At 45.9% G+C, this 16,347-nt stretch overlaps 1 protein-coding gene across 1 annotated transcript in view; it reads right to left on the reverse strand.

Annotated features, from left to right (window-relative positions):
• The window catches only part of mindy4 (MINDY lysine 48 deubiquitinase 4), a 280,604-nt gene that overhangs the window by 119,120 nt on the left and 145,137 nt on the right, over nucleotides 1-16,347 (reverse strand). Inside the window, exons 9-11 of the mRNA XM_072254193.1 lie at nucleotides 7,269-7,360; nucleotides 2,052-2,171; nucleotides 563-626 (exon numbers count right to left, since the gene is read on the reverse strand). Coding sequence (XP_072110294.1) covers nucleotides 563-626; nucleotides 2,052-2,171; nucleotides 7,269-7,360 — 276 coding nt within the window. The remainder of the gene's footprint in view (nucleotides 1-562; nucleotides 627-2,051; nucleotides 2,172-7,268; nucleotides 7,361-16,347) is intronic.

Raw genomic sequence — 16,347 nt, forward strand, 5'->3', positions numbered from 1 at the left:
AGGTGGCTAGGGTCTTTGAATCTGCTGACTGCTTTACTGAGGCAGTAAAAAGTAAAACTTCTAAGGAGAATTTGTAACACCAAGAGAATTCTTGTCTCTCCATAAGTTTTGAAGAATTGTATGTGTTTGAGCATTTTTAACCTAAATAACTGAGGTTCTAAATTATTTATTTTAACTTTATAGATTATTGATGAGAAAGACATTTAAAAACTATTAAAGTTAGTGACAGTTTTGACAGGTCTTACCTTAAACAACTGGACAAGCTTGAGGGACTAAGCGCCATTTTCTTGCTCGTCTTTTTTCATATTCACCTGAAGCCAGTTGAGGCATCTTAGACCTCTGTACTATGGCACATGCAACCTAAATGTTGTCTGGACCTCCATACTGGAATCTACGATTCTATGGGCCAGTGAGATTAGTCCTTTGCATCAAGCCCAGATAAATAAATGCCTACAAGTGGATGGGATTTCTGGCAACAGGTACAGTCTGCACGCCCAGGACCATTAATAAATTTGATCTTACCATTTTTACACATAATAACTCCTCTGCAAAGGAGACATACCGTTTCTACAGTCCCATCAGCTTTATATTTTCCTGTTGGGATAAACTGCTGTCTTCCTGTTGACCTGGAATAAAAAGCAACAAGTATGACTGCAATGATGTGGGCACTCATCTTGAACTGGACTGTTTTACAGCAGGGGAGGATTTATTTTTATTTGTACTGTAGTTATAGCAGGGTTTACAGGCCCCTCCTGCCCAACATGTCCATGCTGACCAAATAACGTAGTAACCCCTACATCTTTGGAATGTGGAGGGAAACTGGAGAACCTAGAGGAAGCCCATGTGACTCTGTACAAGCCTTATACAGACAGCAGTGGATCTGAACCCAAGTCGTTGACACAGTAATATCTAACCACTGCACTACCATGTCACCCTGTTTACCACACTCCTGATTTACTGGAGTTCCTGTACTCTCTTGAGAATGGGACTGCATTCTTTTTAAGTTTACCAGGCTCCCGAGCAAATTTATTATAATATTCTGTAACATCTAATCATGAAGTTAATTCAAAATGCAGACCCAGAGACTGCAGATGCTGGACTCTGGAGCAATACTCAACTGCTCTGCTACCACACCACCCCACTTGATAGGTTGCTAGCAGTAGATATCAGATGTTGAGTGACAAAAGCCTTATACTTGTGTGCTTCGATGAACAAAATAGTGATGATTTAGAGATTGTTCTCTGAACTCAAACATAGGCAAATGTCATCTCTACATTGCAGCTCAGTAAGAAGCTGGGGTGACTTTGATACTGGGATGGAAGCAACACAGGTTGAACACCTAGTTTATTCCACACAGAAACTTGTGGGAGAGGAGGTGGGGCATTATAGCTTAGCATTGTCAAGCATCTCTCCCATCCATCCCACAATCTCTTTGATCTCTTACCATCAGGCAGGAGGTACCATAGCATTAAGACAAGGACTGTTAGGATGGTAACCAGCTTCTTCCCCCAGGCTGTGAGACAACTGAACTCCCTGCCACCACCCAGGTCTCATCACTTATGAAGTGCCAGTAGTGTTATAAATGCATCATCTGCTAAATGTCAATCTTCTGGAATATAATTTAATATTTGTTAATTATTTGTGGTAATATTACTTTATATGGCACGTGTGAGTTCTTTGTGGTGTGTTGTGCACCACCTTGGTCTGGAGAAACATTGTTTTGTTTGGCAGTATGCATGCATACAATTGAAGGACAATGAACTTGAACTTGAGTAAATGGCAGGTCTTCGAAGCATCTTTGCCTAACATCTGTCTGCACAAAGACTGGATCTGTTGTGAACCACTTGGATAGCATAATTGTGAAGCAAATTCAGAGAGTGGCAACAGGACAGGACAGACTCGGTAGTGGGGTACCAGTGCTCACACACAAGTAGGCACAGGCAGAGCCACACATATGCAGAACCACATGAGTGCATATATAAAATATATTTATATATAATATATAGACACAGACACACACACACACAGATACATCCCATTGGTAAACTTACAGTGCAACCACGGCTCTTCTCCTTTCACCTGCACGCCACAATATGTCTGCGATGGCCAAGGCGAGACTCTGTGATCGCTGCCCATTGCTGGGCCGTAGCTCCCTGTGGGGCAGAGGGAGGCTAGGAAAACAATGATGAGAATGTCAAAAATAACTGCATTTATATATCACCTTAAAAAGTATGACATTGTATCAGAGAATCAGTCACTGAGATAAGATGCAAAAGCCTAATTTTCTTTGTAATGTCAGTAATATATTTGGAAGTACACTGCTGGCATGGTTATAATTCAACTTCCATATCATGTTCCCCATAAAGCTAAGGTAAAAGGTTAATGCAATCAACAAAGGCAATTAGTTTCTTAAAAATAGATTTTTTTTGTTCTAATTACATTCTTTCATGCAAAATGTGAGATTAATTTAAAATCACCAAGCTATTATCTTCAACAGATCACTTGCAATACCAGAGAAAACAACACACTGGACCATTACTACACCACCTTCAAGAATGCCTACCGTGCTATTCCACGTCCTCACTTCGGGAAGTCTGATCACCTGGCTGTACTTCTATTCCCTGAGTAAGACAGAGACTGAAGACTGCAGCACCAGTAGTGAGGACCAAGAAGGTATGGACAAGGGAAGCACAAGAGCGCCTACAGGACTGCTTTGAATCGGTGGACTGGACTGTATTCAGGGATTCATCTTCGAACCTGGATGAGTATGCTACAGTTGTTACTGACTTCATTAAAATCTGTGTGGATGAGCGTGTGCCTACAAAGACTGACTGTACATTCCCAAACCAAAAACAGTGGATGAACCAGGACATACATCATCTGCTGAAAGCTAGATCTATCGCATTCAAGTCTGGTGACTCAGGTCTGTACCAGAAAACCAGGTATGATTTGGGGAGGGCTATTATTTCAAGGTCAACGAGACAATTTTGAACGCGGTTGGAAGCGACATCGGACGTATGACAACTCTTGCAGGGTTTGCAAGACATTATTTCCCACTACCAGATGAGCTCAGCACCTTCTATGCACACTTTGAAAGGGAGAATATAACTACAGCTGTGAATATCCCTGCTGCACCTGATGACCCTGTGATCTCTGTCTCAGAGGCCAACGTTAGACTGCCTTTAAAGAGAGTGAACCCTCACAAGGTGGAAGGTCCTGAAGGAGTACCTGGTATGGCTCTGAAAACCTGTGCCATCCAACTGGTGGGAGTATTCAAGGACACTTTCAGCCTCTCATTGCTACGGGCTGAAGTACCCACTTGCTTCAAAAAAGCAACAATTGTACCAGTGCCTAAGAAGAATAATGTGAGCTGCCTTAATGACTATCGCCCGGTAGCACTCAAATCTACAGTGATAAAATGCTTTGAGGTTGGTCATGACTAGACTGAACTCCTGCCTCAGCAAGGACCTGGACCCATTGCAATTTGCCTATCACCACAATAGGTCAATGCCAGATGCAATCTCAATGGCTCTTCACATGGCCTTAAACCACCTGGACAACACAAACACTTATGTCAGATGCTGTTCATTGACGATAGCTCAGCATTTAATACTATCATTCCCACAATCCTGATTGAGAAGTTGCAGAACCTGGGTCTCTGTACCTCCCTCTGCAACGAGACCCTTGACTTCCTAACCGGAAGACCATAATCTGTGCGAATTAGTGATAACATCTCCCCCTCGCTGACAATCAACACTGGTGCACCTCAGGGGTGTGTGCTTAGTCCACTGTTCTACTCTATCTATATCCGTGACAATGTGGCTAGGAATAGCTCAAATACCACCTACAAATTTGCTGACAATACAACCATTGCTGGTAGAATCTCAGGTGGTGACGAGAGGGCATACAGGAGTGAGATATGCCAACTAGTGGAGTGGTGTTGCAGCAAAAACCTGACACTCCACGTCAGTAAGATCAAAGAGTTGATTGTGGACTTCAGGAAGGGCAGGATGAAGGAACACATACCAATCCTCATAGAGGGATCAGAAGTGGAGAGAGTGAGCAGTTTCACGTTCCTGGGTGTCAAGATCTCTGAGAATCTAACCTGGTCCCAACATATTGATGTAGTCATAAAGAAGGCAAGACAGCGGCTATACTTCATTAGGAGTTTGAAGAGATTGGTATGTCAACAAATACACTCAAAAACTTCTATAGATATACCGTGGAGGGCATTCTGACAGGCTGCATCACTGTCTGGTATGGGGGTGGGGGGGTTTACTGCACAGGACCGAAAGAAGCTGCAGAAGGTTGTAAATTTATTCGGCTCCATCTTGAGCACTAGCCTACAAAGTACCCAGGACATCTTCAAGGGGCAATGTCTCAGGAAGGCAGTGTCCATTATTAAGGATCTCCAGCACCCAAGGCATGCCTTTTTCTCACTGTTACCATCAGGTAGGAGGTACAGAAGCCTGAAGGCTCACACTCAGCGATTCAGGAACAGCTTCTTCCCTTCAGCCATCCAACTATTCACTTATTCACTTGGAGTTATTCCTATATAGACTGAACCCATGGACAGTACCTCACATTTTTTATATTATTTCTGTTTTTTTGCACAATTTTTAATCTATTCAATATACATATTCTGTAATTGATTTATTTATTTATCTTCTATATTATGTATTGCATTGAACTGCTGCTACTAAATTAACAAATTTCACAACACATACCGGTGATGATAAACTTGATTCTGGTTCAATTTACATTTCTCTTGTGAATGCTGCTTATATTTGAGGTGGACTGAGGAGGTTCACAAGAACGATCCTGGGTAAGAAAGGGTTAAGATATGAGGAGCATTTAATGGCTCTGGGCCTGAACTAACTGGAGTTTAGAAGAATGAAAGTGGATTTTATTGAAACCTACTGAATATTAAAAGGCCAAGATAAAGTGGATATGGAAAGGCTGTTTCATATAGTGGGGAAGTCCAGGACCAGGGGGCACGGCCTCAGAATAGAGGAACATCCATGTAGAAAAGAGATAAGGACAGATTTCTTTAATCAGAGAGTGGTGAATCTGTGGAATTCATTGCCACAGATAGCTGTGGAGGGCAAATCATTAGGTATATTTAAAGCCGAGGTTGACAGGTCAGGGGGGTTAAGAGTTACATGGAGAAGGAGGGAGTATTAAATTGAAAAAAATAATCAGTCTTGGTAAATGGCAGAACAGACTTGATGAGCCAAATAGCCTAAATCTGCTCCTAGATGTTATGGTCTGAATATCATGAAAGGATATTAGGAAAGATTAGTGATGATTTGATCAGAAAGGTAAGTATTAAAGAGCATCCGAAAGCAGAGTAAGGAAGAGAGATTTCTCAAGGGAATCCTAAAACTTATTGTCCAAACTGCTTGGGGTGCAGGCACCAATCAAAGTCTGGATTCCTCAAGAGGTGCTCAGCTGGAGGAATCCGGTGAATAGACCGGGAGACGGGGAATCCGGCGAATAGGCCGGGAGACGGGGAATCCGGCGAATAGGCCGGGAGACGGGGAATCCGGCGAATAGGCCGGGAGACGGGGAATCCGGCGAATAGGCCGGGAGACGGGGAATCCGGCGAATAGGCCGGGAGACGGGGAATCCAGCGAATAGGTTGCGAGATGGGGAATCTGGCAAATAGGCCTGAAGTGGACTTGCCTCCTGCTGCTGCAGTCTAGGTAAGACGATGTTGGAGGCGGTGTAGAGTGGAGTCCATGCTCGATTGGGAGCTGGCCTCCCCCATCAGTGTTGCCCTCCAGTACTTGACCAGTGGAAAGAAAGGCTGGATTGCTGGAAGCAATACCATCAATTCGACTGTTGTATGCTCCGAATAATAATTAAATTATTTGCTTTGATTAGGTTAGCACAATGCTATTACAGTTTGGGGCATCGGAGTTTGGAGTTCAATTCCGGTGACCTCTGTAAGAAGTCTGTATACGTCCTCCCCATAGAATGCATAGGTTTTCCCTCGGTGATCCTGTTTCCTCCCACAGTCCAAAAACGTACTGGTAGATTAATTGGTTACTGTAAATTGTCCCATGATTAGGTTAAGGTTACATCGGAGGTTGCTGGGGTGGAGAGGCTTGCAGGGCCGGAAGGGTCTATTCCACGCTGTATCACTGAATAAATAAAGAAGCCATGTTTGACCATAAAGAAATCTTAGAGTATAGGCAGCTACAGCAATTAAGTAATTACGGCAGAAATTATAAATATAAATGACATGTTATGTACTGACTTAGAGAAGTTATAAGTTTTTTTTTACAGTTTTGAGTAACTGATGAAGTTACAAGGAGAATTATTGAGACAGTGCAGGCAATAATGTTTAGTATACACCCTCTCTCATACAACTCACATTTATCTGTTGACGTTCTCTGCACTGACATTACTTAAATAGAGTTGAGCAGGATAATAAATCAGCCATGATGGAATGGCAGAGCAGGTTTGATGAGCTAAATATGAAGCAGTCTGGCCATTCTCCTCTGTCATTAATGAGGCATTTTCACCCAAAGAACTGCGGCTTACTGGATGGGTTTTTTTTTGCATATTGCACTCTTCTCTGTAAACTCTAGAGACTATTCTGTGTGAAAATACCAAATGAGCAGCAGTTTCTGAGATACTCAAACTACCCCATCTGGCACCAACAATCATTCCACAGTCAATGACTCCTAGGTCACATTTCTTCCCCATTCTGATGTTTGGTCTGAACAACAACTGAACCTCTTGACCATATCTGCATGCTTTTATGCACTGAGTTGCTGACACATGATTGGCTCATTAGATATTTGCATCAACAAGCAGGTGTACTTAATAAAGTGGCCACAGTGTGTGTAATGGAGAATGGCTACATATCAAAAAAATCTCTTTTTCAAAATTTTAACAGAAGCCAGGAACAACCAACATGATCTTTTGCAAAAATTAATTTCAGTCTGAGAAGCCCACATGTGGGCTGCTCATTAATGCCAAATGACATTCTGTTTTCAGTAATTTCTCCCTGTGGGGCTTTCCAATTATGTAAGCTATGATGCTGGCCAACATTCAAGTGTGCAGTGGGGAGGATGGCAAGTGCACATTTTAATTGAAATTGTGCCACCTCAATCTAGTTCTGAAGTGGCGATCTTCAATTCATTCTGTTGCGAACCTAAGGCTCTGTGGCAACGACACAAAGGTTGTCAGCTAACATACCAGGCTGGGCTGTACAGCTGTGACTATCCCTCACTAAAACACATACAAGGGGTACTTACATGCTTTCAGTGCTGCTGCTGACGACGTCTTCAAAGATCAGCTTTTGCAAGACACAGGCTTGAACGGCAGCCAAAACCCCACATGGACCACCCTAGAAAGATCAGAGACCAGAACCTACTTATGATAGCACTGGAGCATAATCAGATTCAGGTTTAATATCACTGACATATATTGCAAAATTTGATGTTTTGCACAGCAATACATTAAATATACAATAAACTACAAGAAGAATATATATAATAAAGAAATAAGTCATGCAAAAAGACAGCAAAAATAGTGAGATAATGTTCATGGACCATGCAGAAATTTTATGGTGGAGGGGAATAAACTGTTGCTAACACATTAAGTATGTGTCTTCAGGCTTCTGTAGCTCCTCTTGGATTGTTCTAATGAGAAAAGCAATCTTCTAAGAGGCCAAAGATGGAAGATGGCACCAGAGTGGTGACCCTTCGCGCACAGTTCCAAACACAACAGTCCAGTTAATTGGGCCATCGATTAATCGGGGCAGCCACTTATTTGGGACAATTCTTAAAGAACAAAATTTAATCAAGAAAATAACCAGAATTCTCTTCATTTATTTGGGACACTATGCTGCTTAATTGGGACAGCAGATTGTTGCTGAACAGTTTCTAATTAGTGTCAATCACATGCACTTACAGTGCGCTTGGAAGAAACAGTTTTTAAAAGTGTCAGTTGTGTATTTGTGTTTAAAAAGCAGTGATTTTTGTCACTGACAGCTGGTGAGAAGTGAGCAGTAAGACAATTCAGAACCGTTTTGCTCACTGCAGTTTCAAGCATTCAGGCTTGGAGATGCCAGAAACAGCCAGAGTGAAATTGAAGCAATTTCACTACTTCATCAAGTTAGAAAACATGAAGATTTGAAAGTATTGACAATCATCTTGAATGTTACTATTGTAGCGATGTGCTACTCACAGAGCTAGAAATAACGATACGCAGTCTGTAAGTCGCACTCAAGACTCGTTTATTCCAACTTCATGGCACTGGCTTTTAAGCAGTTCCTTTCCAGCCCTCTCCGGGTGGAAATGACATCAGAGGTGCATTACAAAAGTCTCTCCCCACGTGCGGGCTATTTTGTGAGCCGGTTCGCCTGCGTAGAAAGTGGGTCGCCACATAAACTCCCCTCCAGAACCGGCGATACACCCCCAATGTCCACAGTCTGGATCAGTCTCTGTTTGGGCAGTCTGCCTCTGCGCGGCGGTGCCTGAACCTCGACCAGCTGCGCCAAGTCCACATGGGCCGGTTTGAGTCGGTCCACCGTGAAAACCTCCTCTTTCCCCCCAACGTCCAGAACATACGTGCGCCCGTTGCTACTGATCACTTTGGACGGCCCCTCATACGGCCGCTGTAGCGGTGCCTGATGTGCACCCCTTCGTACGAATACAAACTTACAGTTCTGCAGGTCTTTGGGTACGCAGATCGGGATCTGTCCATGCTGTGAAGGCGGTACGGGGGCCAGGTTGCCGAGCCTTTCACGTAGTCTGTCCAGGACTGCTGTGGGTTCTTCCTCTTGCCCCCTTGAGGCTGGTATGAACTCTCCTGGGACAACCAGGGGTGTGCCGTACACCAGCTCGGCCGACGAGGTATGCAGATCCCCTTTGGGCGCTATGCGGATTCCAGGCAGGACCCAGGGAAGCTTGTCCACCATGTGAGCCGACCTTAAGTGACAGTGGAAGCGTTCCATTAGTCTGTTCGACTATGGGTGGTAGGCAGTTGTGTGGTGTAATTGTGTTCCCAACAGCCGACCACAGGCTGGCGGTGAACTGGGCACCTCTGTCGGAGGTAATGTGGACCGGTATCCCGAAGCATGTTACCCAGGTTGCAATCAGCACTCGGGCGCAGGAATCGGCAGTGATATTGTTGGGCGGGACCACCTTTGACCATCTCGTGAACCACTCTACCATAGTTAGGAGGTACCGCGCTTCTCGCGACACTGGCAGGGGCCCCACGATATCCACATGAATGTGGTGAAACCTCCAGCAGGTGGGTTCGAACTGCTGCGGCAGGGCTTTGGTGTGCCACTGCACCTTGGCTGTTTGGCACTACGTGCATGTTTTGGCCCATTCGCTGACCTGTTTGCAAAGTCCGTGCCACACGAACTTGCTGGAGACCATCCGGACAGTCGTCCTGATAGATGGGTGCGCCAAGCCGTGTATGGAGCCAAAAACTCGCCACCGCCAGACTGCCGGGACGATGGGGCAAGGTTGGGCAGTAGTCACGTCACACAGGAGGGCCCTCTCACCTGGGCCTAAGAGCAAGTCTTGCAACTGCAAACCCAAGACTGCGGTCCTGTAGCTGGGCATCCCATCATCTGCCTGCTGCGCCTCCGCCAGTGTTGCATAGTCCACCCTTTGGGACAGGGCCTGGATAGCTGGTCTGGAGTGGTAGCCTCGTTCAGTCTGCGGTAGTCGCCGCATGGTCTCCAGCCCCAGACTGCTTTGGGCACCATGTGCAAGGGGGAGGTCCATGGGCTGTCAGACCGCCGTACGATCCCCAATTCCTCCATCCTCTTGAACTCCTCCTTCGCCAGGCTGAGCTTGTCCGGAGGGGGGAGCCTTCGTGTGCGGGCATGGAGGGGTGGTCCCTGGGTCGGAATGTGGTGCTGTACTCCGTGTCGGGGCATGGCTGCCGTGAACTGCGGTGCCAGAACCGATGGAAAGTCCGCCAGGATTCTGGTGAATTCGTTGTCAGACAGCATGATGGAATCCAGGTGTGGGGCCGGCAACTTGGCTTCACCCAGGGAGAATGTTGGAAAGTCTTGGCATGGACCAGTCTTTTCCCTTGCAAGTCGACCAGCAGGCTGTGGGCTCGCAAGAAGTCCGCCCCCAGGAGTGGTTGGGCCACGACAGCCAGTGTGAAGTCCCACGTGAACCGGCTGGCACCAAACTGCAGCTGCAATGTGCGGGTGCAGTAGGTCTGAATCGTGCTGCTGTTTGCGGCTCTCAGGGTGGGTCTCAGAGACGCTGATCTCTGCTCCGGTGTCAACCAAGAAGCGGCGTCCCAGACATACAGGAGGCTGTCCTGGTAGCCAGCCACCGTAGCCATTAGTGGCGGCTGGCCCTGGCGTTTCCCGGGAACTTGCAGGGCAGGTGACAACGGCAGGCTTCTGTGCCACACCGCTGGTGGTAGAAACACCACTGTTCATTGGCCTCCTCATTCCTGCCTCTGGGTTGTGGGTGCTCCGTTGCCGGGCCTGGTCTGGCCTGCTGTTGGGCGCGTGGCTTGGTAATCTGTCCGGTGGACGCCCCTCCCTCCCTCTTGGCTTTCCACAGCACATTTAACCGGGCCGCCACCTTCCGGGGGTCACTGAAATCTGCGTTGGCCAGCAGCAGATGTATGTCCTCAGGCAGTTGTTCTAGGAACGCCTGCTCAAACATGAGGCAGGGCTTGTGTCCTTCAGCCAGGGCCAGCATCTCATTCATTAATGCTGACAGCGGCCTGTCCCCCAAACCGTCCAGGTGCAGCAAGCGGGCACCTTGCTCACGCCGTGAGAGGCCAAAGGTCCCTATGAGCAGCACTTTGAATGCTGCATACTTGCCTTCTTCCGGGGGTGATTGTATGAAATCCCCAAGCTGGGCGGCTGTCTCCTGGCCAAGGGAGCTCACCACGTAATAGTAATGTGTGGAATCCGAAGATATCCGCCGAATCTGGAACTGGGCTTCTGCTTGGTCAAACCACACGCGTGGTCGCAGCGTCCAGAAAGTTGGCAGTTTTAGCGAAACTGCGTGAACAGATGAAGAGTCGATCATCTTTGGTCCAAATCCCGTTTGGACCGTCGGGGTCACCAATGTAGCGATGTGCTACCCACAGAGCTAGAAATAACAACACGTAGTCTGTAAGTCGCACTCGAAACTCGTTTATTCCAACTTCGCGGCACTGACTTTTAAGCAGTTCCCTTCCAGCCCTCTCCGGGCAGAAATAACGTCAGAGGTGCATTACAAGTCTCTCCCCGCACACGGGCTAGTTTGTGAGCCGGTTCACCTGCGTAGAAAGTGGGTCACCACACTATGAAAATTTTGAGGATGCAATCGTTATATGAAGGTAGTCCATTATCTGCACTAGGCGTTTGCGCAGATTTTGCTCATTTACAGTCAAAAAGAACATGGCAGCATACACTAGATGAATTCCTTTGTTGATGACTATTAGGAACTAATACTAAGTTTTATAGTACTTAGTAGTATTAGTAGTGTTATAATTTGTCCTGTATTTCATTTAAATATATATTTGTTACTCAGTTAAAATTAGTTTGTCTTTTTATACCTTTTAAACTATTTCCATGAAATTTTGACTAACTGGGCCAAAAGGTACTGGTCCCAATGTTTCCCAGTTAACTGGAATTTATTATATCCTCTTTTAAGACTACCACAGCAAAGTACTGCATCATACTGGTCTTATGATTATGCAATATTTACAACCTTAAGGGTCATATCTCTCTAAAGCACACAGCCAAAAGAATAATAAAAGGCAATAAAACAAAGGGTACACATTTTGCAGCATCAGCTCCTAGCAATACCGTGGTGAACTACATTCAGCCAGTTCTAGGACAAGGAACTAGATTCTGAAAATTAAACCATGTTACAGCATTTAATTGTGCTGGCTAATGCAGGAAACATGGCAGTTAATTTGCATACAACAAGGAGTCTTACTTCAGTGGTTGGCAAGTTGAGCAAGTCACACTTCAGTGGTTGGTAAGTCGATGGAGAAGATCCTGAGAGGCAGGATTTATGAACGTTTGGAGAGACATATTCTGATTAGGAATAGTCAGCATGGCTTTGTCAAAGGCAGGCTGTGTCTTACAAGCCTGATTGAATTTTTTGAGGATGAAACTAAACACTTTTGATAAGGTATCCCACGCAAGGCTTGTTGAGAAAGTAAGGAGGCATGGGATCCAAGGGAACCTTGCTTTGTGGATCTAGAACTGGCTTGCACAGAGAAGGCAAAGAGTGGTTATAGACGGGTCATATTCTGCATGGAGGTTGGTGACCAGTGGCGTGCCTCAGGGACCTGTTCTGTGACCCCTTCTCTTCATGATTTTTATAAATGACTTGGATGAGGATGTGGAGGGATGGGTTAGTAGATTTGCTGATGACACAAAGGTTGGGTTGTTGTGGATAGTGTGGAGGGCTGTCAGAGGTTACAGCGGGACATTGATATGATGCAAAACTGGGCTGAGAAGTGGCAGGTGGAGTTCAACCCAGATAAGTGTGAGGTGGTTCATTTTGGTAGGTCAGATATGATGGCAGAATATAGAATTAATGGTAAGACTCTTGGCAGTGTGGAGGATCAGAGGGATCTTGGGATCCGAGTCCATAGGACACTCAAAGCTGCTGCGCAGGTGACTGTGTGGTTCAGAAGGCATACAGTGTATTGGCCTTCATCAAACATGGGATTGAGTTCTCGAGCCGAGAGGTAATGTTACAGCTATATAGGACCCTGGTCAAACTTGCATCCCTGAGTGGGATTGTGGGTGTCAATGAGAGATGGCTCAAATTGTGTGGTCTCGGCTCTCGAATAAGATTGTGGGGCGTGGGCCCAACAAGCAGCTCCGGCAGAGCAGAGGTGAGCCCAACTGGAGTCATTCCACACACCTGAGCTGCACCAACATCTGTTGAGGTAGGGCAGGGGTTGGCAATTCCTTCAGCCAGGACTCTGTCCTCTGCCAGAGGAGGGGATTCCTAGCCTGAGGCAACCATGTTCCAGACTTTCAGCAGGTCCTGATAGACTCTGCAAAGCAGCATGGCCTACGCCCACTGGTGGTAGTCGCATCTCTTTATGAAGACAGCAGCCCCTTTGGAGAAAGTACATTGCCAACAGGTGTCACCTGGGAGGATGCTCAGCATACAGGAAACTCTGCAGGGTCCTGAGGTGGAGAGTCACCAGCCGTGTACAGACACACACCAGTGACTGTCCGCCCTCTACCATTGGGAGATTCAAGACAGCTGCGGAGACCCATTATTTCCTGTTACCCCAGAAGTCCACTAACTTCCTCTGTATTCTTGCGACAGGTGGGGCCAAGATGACCATTTGGTACCACAACATGCCACCAGCTGGGTTTATGACCACTACCCTGCCTCGATAGGAAAGCACCCTGAGAAGGCCTGACCAGCATCCCAGCTGGGCCATGTCTTTCATCTCCAGGTCCTGCCAGTTTGCCAGCCAGGTCTCCCCAGAAGGACTCAGATAGACTCCCAGATAGAGGAGGTACCTGGTGCTCCACTCAAAAGCTCTCATCTCCCCTGCAGAGAGTCCACCTGCCACTGACCCACTAAGGGTCCAGGAAAATCCTGCCTGACAAACCTATTACAATTTTTTGAGGAAATTACCAGTAGGCTAGACAAGGGAGATGCAGTGGATGTTGTATATTTGGATTTTCAGAAGGCCTTTGACAAGGTGCCACACATGAGGCTGCTTAACAAGATAAGAGCCCATGGAATTACAGGAAAGTTACATACATGGTAGAGCGTTGGCTGATTGGCAGGAAACAGAAAGTGGGAATAAAGGGATCCTATTCTGGTTGGCTGCCGGTTACCAGTGGTGTTCCACAGGGATCAGTGTTGGGGCCGCTTCTTTTTACATTGTACATCAACGATTTGGATTATGGAATAGAGGGCTTTGTGGCTAAGTTTGCTGACAATACGAAGATAGGTGGAGGGGCCGGTAGTGCTGAGGAAACGGAGAGTCTGCAGAGAGACTTGAATAGATTGGAAGAATGGGCAGAGAAGTGGCAAATGAAGTACAATGTTGGAAAGTGTATGGTTATGCACTTTGGCAGAAAAAATAAACAGGCAGATTATTATTTAAATGGGGAAAGAATTCAAAGTTCGGAGATGCAATGGGACTTGGGAGTCCTCGTACAGGATACCCTTAAGGTTAACCTCCAGGTTGAGTCGGTAGTGAAGGCGGCGAATGCAATGTTGGCATTCATTTCTAGAGGAATAGAGTATAGGAGCAGGGATGTGATGTTGAGGCTCTATAAGGCGCTGGTGAGACCTCACTTGGAGTACTGTGGGCAGTTTTGGTCTCCTTATTTAAGAAAGAATGTGCTGACGTTGGAGAGGGTACAGAGAAGATTCACTAGAATGATTCCAGGAATGAGAGGGTTAACATATGAGGAACGTTTGTCCGCTCTTGGACTGTATTCCTTGGAGTTTAGAAGAATGAGGGGAGACCTCATAGAAACATTTCGAATGTTAAAAGGCATGGACAGAGTGGATGTGGCAAAGTTGTTTCCCATGATGGGGGAGTCTAGTACGAGAGGGCATGACTTCAGGATTGAAGGGCGCCCTTTCAGAACAGAAATGCGAAAAAATTTTTTTAGTCAGAGGGTGGTGAATCTATGGAATTCGTTGCCACGGGCAGCAGTGGAGGCCAAGTCATTGGGTGTCTTTAAGGCAGAGATTGATAGGTATCTGAGTAGCCAGGGCATCAAAGGTTATGGTGAGAAGGCGGGGCAGTGGGACTAAATAGGATAAAATGGATCAGCTCATGATAAAATAGCGGAACAGACTCAATGGGCCGAATGGCCTACTTCTGCTCCTTTGTCTTATGGTCTTATGGATATGAATATTGGTGGCAGGGCAGATAATGTTGAAGAAACAAGTAGGCTGAAGAAGGACTTAGACAGATTAGCAGAATGAGCAAGCAGCGTGGCAAATGAAATACAATGTTATGCTAACCACTTTGCTACCATGCTATTTGTGGAGGATCGCAGCATGCAATCTGCTTTTTACATTTATTGTAAGAGGGGTTAGAGTTCAGAAAAAACTCATTGTTTCTAAAATGCTCAGGTCATCCCAAAAGCATGAAAATAAATATAATTACTTCATTCATTTTTAATTCAATCAGTTTGGCTCATCTGTATTTATCACTCCTGCAGATCCAAAATTTAAATCAGCACTGCAGACAAAGCTGTGGACTAACACGGCTATGGCCATATATTGGACCATCGCAGCTATCAAAAGTAATTTTGTTCAAGATTTCTGTTGACATTGTCAACAATGTACATACCAGTACATAATAAGACTGCTGATTGGGTCGCCAGAATGTACCAGAACACCCACAGTCTCCTTTTAAACAAGTGTCTCTGACCTATGAGAAACCTCATTCATTCACAGGATGTGGGCAACACTGGCTGAAGGGTGACTCTATCGGACAGCTAGAAGAACTACAGCCTCACGACCTCAGTGACCAGGGTTCAATCCTGCTCTCCAGTGCAGTGTAAAATCCATGCACTCTTCTACTGCACAAGTATTTTGCTGGATAGCGGTGGAGCTTGACTTGCTGTGCACCATATTGCAGCCTGCTTCAGCCACCCAGAGAAGGCCTCTCTTGGTTCACCCTTTACGTCTTTTTCACAGTGGTGTGAACCAGGCCCTTATTCATGTCTCCGGGTCACCTGTTGCAGTCGCCGAGGAAGGAGGTGCCTGCGCTGGCTGTGTGCCACTAGGTTCCGTACTGTCACCTCCCTTCCAGTGCTGCTTTCTGGAGTTCGGTCGGTGGGAAACAAGCTGGATTGTGTTTGCCCATGGCAGCATTGCATGATATGAAGGACGACTGCGCACTTGTTCTTGCAGAAACGTGGCTCCATGACACCATCTATGCACCATCAATCTAAAGGCCATGATACTCAGGGATGGGCTGTATTATTATTTTTAATATATATTTTTGTAATATATGGCTTTCAACTATCATAATTATATGTGCTGTATGCTGTGTGTGACTTGGTGTGTTTTGCATTTTTGCCCCAGAGGAACACTAGCTGTATTCTTGAGCATGGTTAAATGACAATTAAACTTGAACTTGAATTGTGACTGCATGGGTTCTCTCAGCAAGGTCCCATTTCCTCCCATGAACCATTGACATGCAAGATGATCAGTTAACTGGCCACTGCACATTGCGCCTAGTGTATAAGTGGTTTTATCTGAAGAGAGTTGACAGGAATGTGTGGAAGATAGGTTGACTTAGCTAGAAGTTTCTCTCTTTGCAGCGAAGCAGGATGAGAGATGTACAAGAGACCTTTTCCCAAGGCAGAATTGGTGAACATTAAGGGAGATCATTTTA

This window comes from Mobula birostris, chromosome 3 (genome assembly GCF_030028105.1).
Source record: "Mobula birostris isolate sMobBir1 chromosome 3, sMobBir1.hap1, whole genome shotgun sequence".
Taxonomy (NCBI): domain Eukaryota; kingdom Metazoa; phylum Chordata; class Chondrichthyes; order Myliobatiformes; family Myliobatidae; genus Mobula; species Mobula birostris.